This window comes from Gavialis gangeticus, unplaced genomic scaffold (genome assembly GCF_001723915.1).
Source record: "Gavialis gangeticus isolate Ggan-Ray unplaced genomic scaffold, GavGan_comp1, whole genome shotgun sequence".
Lineage (NCBI taxonomy): Eukaryota > Metazoa > Chordata > Crocodylia > Gavialidae > Gavialis > Gavialis gangeticus.
This window is the reverse complement of record NW_017729032.1, coordinates 248159991-248164670: the sequence shown is the minus strand read 5'-3', so window position 1 is coordinate 248164670 and position 4680 is coordinate 248159991. Positions and strand designations below refer to the sequence as shown.

Genomic DNA, 4680 nt, shown 5'->3' with positions numbered 1-4680 from the left:
ACAGTGCCCTGCCACACTCTTCCCACCCCAGATGATGTAGATGTTCTGGTGGGGTATTATCAAAGTCCCAACACTTTCCCTGTGTTCAGCAATTTAATTGCTTTTTCTATTTCTTCCCTATACATTGGCTGGAAATTTTTGTCCTGGTTGAGCTGTGCAGATTGCTTGTATTGATACTGCTTTTTTTATTAACTCTGAAATTTCTTTTGTCTGCTCTAGTGATAGTGATGTTGGTTGGTGGAGTTGCTAGTACTGGGTGAGCTGTCTTATCAATTTGCCCCTTCTCCAGTGGATGGCTCTTGTGCTCTCTTCCTCCTCCGCTCTGTCTCTGTGTATGTGATGTGTTGTGGTGTGATATCCATGTCATTCAGTTCTTGGGCTTGAATTCAGAATACCTTACACCTTGTGCAGTTATTTTCCCCTACGCAAAGTCGGTGACAAACTCTCCCAAACTGAGATAGCCATGTTCATGTTTTGGGACCCTGCCTTTCAGACTTTGCATGATTCTGTATATCTTTACAGAAGGTGCAGGCCTGCAGAGAATCAAGACCCCTGATTTGTTAAGGCCTAAATGGGTAAAATACCAGCAAAAGTCAACCCCCTCCTTACCTCCCCTCCCTCCTGAGAAGTGGTCTTTTAAAAATGTGTACTAACAGGTGTCCAAATATATGGTTCTTGCAATCCAGGACTGCACCACATGCAAAGCCCACTCCGTACTGGCTGCAGCAGGCACCACATATGGCTCATGTTCCCGATTTATACAGACCGGGTGCCATGGGCTGGATCTAGTATGAGGGTGTGGGGTGGTGTCCCAGACTGGCTGTGCGCAGGGATAAGTACCTGGGGCCAGATTATGGATCCACAGGCTGTATCTTTTGATACAATTGCCTTGACATTTATCCTTCTTTCTTTGGGGGCTCATTTCTGTCACAATGGGCTTTAGAAAGGATCAGATTTTGCTATAAGAGCTTGCCCATGGGAGTATGCTTCTGTGGGTATTGCGGGACAGTTATACTGACATCATTCTTAGGGGAACACTTTTATTCCAGAATCAGAGAAACATTTTTTTTTCTCCTAATTTATCTTAAGCCCCTTCCAAAGCAGCATAAATTTACTTAGAAAAAGGCGCTAGAATAAGAGCTCCCACATGGGGAGTTACACGGGAATAGCTATAGCACCTTAGATTCACAGCTGACTTTCTCCTGCTATACTTTCTTGTGAAAGGAAGACATATTTAAGGAAGATAGTCATTTAAATGTCAGCCAAAACCATCTTTTTCCTCTGAAAATGTGAGCCATCTTTTGCCCTAACCCCCTAATCCACCTAGCACTTCCCTCAAAAACCTAAAATCAGAGTGGTGGTAGGTAGAGAGGGTGGTGTTCCTTTTTTTGTTTCTTTTTAATGTATATTATAATTGGATACACTGTTACTATGGTGAAGGGCCTATTAAAATGCATGGAGAAAAAACCTGTATAAATGCAATATAGGCATTCACTGGGATATGCATTTTGTGTGTCCTTGGTTTCTTGGATCAGACAAGCATTTAGATAACATCTAAATACAGGGGGACAATGCAGCAGACTTTAGTGCCAGTGGCCAAATAAACAGCCAAGTTGAAAGTGGTGTATTTTCATACAGTGCCAAAAACTCCTCACAAACGTGATGTGGGCAGTGGGCCATTGGGGAAGGGATTTTACCACTAACCAATGTCATATCCATATTTAGTTCCACAGTATTATTTTGTGTCATGTAGTATAAATAGGCCTGAGCCCCAGATCTATTCACCATGGAACTTTTATTCCAAATCCCAGTTCTAAAGCCCTTTTTGAAGCACTCCCCCCTTTTTTCTTTTTTTCCATTTAATCTGTTTCTATCGGATACCAGCAAGATTATGGCACTGCAACCTCTACTATGCAGTGATAAGCTACTTAGCTCTGCCTCATCTCCAAGCGCCCCTGGCACCTAAGTGGACAGGGCTAGGTCTCTTTGGCCATACCATAATGTGGTGCGTACTATAGCCATGTTCAGATACAAATGGCTATGAAATATTGTTGTGACTGGGGGAGCAAAGGTAAATGGATGCTGGTTTCCACCCTTGGAACCAGTGTGTAGGAGCCTATAAGGAGAAAGGTATCTTGACTTGCTTTAGGGTGTTACCCACCTATTTCTCTGTACTGTAGTGGGAAGGAACTTCTGATGTTGGGCTACTGTACCTTGATTGCACTGGTATTTCTATACATTGCAGCCTGCATGCAGCACTTGCATGTCAGGGGAAAGCACTTTGTTGGGTTCCTCATTAGCATGAAAGTCCACTCAACCTGAGTGTACTTTTGTTCTGCCTCACCACTCGCTCACTTGTCCTGGGTGTTGCTCATCAAAGGAGGATGATCAAGAGCTTTATATACCCATATCAGTGACATGCCAGTTGCCTTTGGTTTTTTTATCCCTTGTCCTTCCAGCTTTTCCTGGTTTTTTTTTTTTCCTTCTTCTCTTTCTCGCTGTTTCAACATGCTGATGCCTGAAAGGATGATAGAGGCAGCTAAAGAAATATCATTTCTCAATATTATGGAACCTCCTGGAACACTTTGATTTCACCCCATTGCTCTGGCTTTTATTAGTGAATTGAAAGGAGACACTGAACATAAATGCAGATCTGAGAACTTCTACAGTCCTAGGGGATGCACTATAAGAGGTTTTTGGGTTTTGTTTGCTGTTCTTTAGAGACAGTAGTGATTTCCTATTGGGAGTAGCTGGAACACTAAATGGATGATGTCTGAGAAGGTCTGAATTTGCCAACATGCATTGCATCCTCTTCCTACTGACATCTCTTTTAAAAATACATTTAATGTTGCTAATATTTGGGGTCACTGCATCATATAAACATGGGTTGGAGTTTTGAGTGAAGAAAGAGTATGGCCCTTTATCATACGAATGGAGGAAATGGGCAAGGCAGAATAATGGAGAAGACTAATGAGTGTTTGAGAGGAAGGAAGAGAAAATCCCCTTGGCAGCTGAAAATGCCTGAAGCAAGGAAGTATGAAGCTGAGGGTGCTGCTAGCCAAAATAGCTTGACATTATATTAACAGCTTGTAGAAGACTGGAATCACAAAAATAGTGGTAAATATATATTGGTGCTGGAAAACTATTTATAGATATTTACCTAGCTGAGTGCAGGGGTTCCTCAATTTTGCCCCAGCCCAAGGCTTCATGTAACAAATTATCAGGAGCTCAATAGTTGCTTATTCTTTAATTTAAAAAAGTTGAGTGGCTTATGTGCTTTTGTCTTCCTTGAATAAAGCCTGTAGAAATTACATCTGCAGTCTTCCAACCTGAAGCACGGAGGCTGTTTAGGGTAGGTGGCTTGTTGGGATTTATCAGACTCCAAGATAAAGGTGTTTCTGGTCACTTTTAAATGCCACGGGCTGTCTCCTCATTTTGACCCCAATTCTGTAAGCATGCGCTTAGGTTGAGGCATGTTCAGCAAATCCAGTGGGATTCTGTCATAAGCCTAAAAGTAAAGCATGTACTTTAAGCATTTTGCTGAATTGGAGTGAACAGCTTAATTGGCAACTTTGTCTACCCCTGTCTAGGAAGATCAAGGGAGTGTGGGAGAAAAAAAGATTTTTGACCGAGGAGCAAGAAAAAGATTGAGAGCAGCAAGGAAGGGATGCTATTTAAAAGTAACAACAGCAGTGATTATCAGATGTTTGTACTGAGGTGGTACTTAGACTTCTTAATGGGACTCAAGCTCTGTTGTGTTGTCTCTGCAGTGTTTGGGTTGGTATAGTGCATGGCTGTGGCACCACTGAGTTCAGGCTAGCTCAATTCTTGTGTTTTACTTGAGTGCCAGACCCCTTTGCTGTTTGTTATCTTTGAATTCTCCTTTTGCACAGTCATTCCAGATTCACTGGGAGGGGGGAAAATAAGGTGCGACTAAACTAAAATCTGGGCTCTGTACTCCCCAAAATTTAGAGCAGTTCAGATTCTCGTCCATTAGTGACTTCTGTAATTTAGGCTTATGTTGAACACAGAGATTGTGTGATGCTTTTAATACAGTTGTTATTCATAGCACCTGTATAATAGTACTTTCCGTCTCTGCATAGCCAAGCCCTCACCAAGGTCATACCCATTTTATAGATGGAGAAACTGAGTCACAGGTAAGAGAAGTAGACTAGCTCTCAGACAACTCAGTGAGTTGCTAGAAGGGCCAGGGATACAGTCCATAAATCATGATTGTGTCTGCTACTCCAGCTAATGGAACATCTTGCTTTGCTTTGCTAGACAACTGCTGCCTTCTCTTACTCTTCATTGTACTTGGCACTCAAATAATACAACATGAGTGATACATTTATCAAATATTATTTTATTAATGAATCTCTTGGGAGTCTCAGCTTCTAGAGTCATTGCATTTTAAGTAAACAACTATTAGCATCTGATGTTTTCTTGATTTCCTGTTAGCGAACATTTAAATCAATAAACTAAAAAAATGGCCATGTATGTTACCTGCCAAAATTACTGAAGTATAAATATTACAGTAATCTAAGCCTAATACACGCAGATAGGCAGAGGTGTAAACATATCCTTTTACTCTGTGTGCATATGGTGTACATGATATAACATGGGCAACCCTGGCATGGGTGCCAGAACATAGTTTCATAGTTTCTAGGGTCGGAAGGGACC

The 4680-nt window shown here is 41.7% G+C and overlaps 1 protein-coding gene across 1 annotated transcript in view; it reads left to right on the top strand.

Annotated features, from left to right (window-relative positions):
• The window catches only part of ILDR2 (immunoglobulin like domain containing receptor 2), a 60208-nt gene that overhangs the window by 19405 nt on the left and 36123 nt on the right, over positions 1–4680 (top strand). The window contains exon 4 of the mRNA XM_019523906.1: positions 244–256. Within this exon, the coding sequence (XP_019379451.1) occupies positions 244–256 (13 nt within the window). The remainder of the gene's footprint in view (positions 1–243; positions 257–4680) is intronic.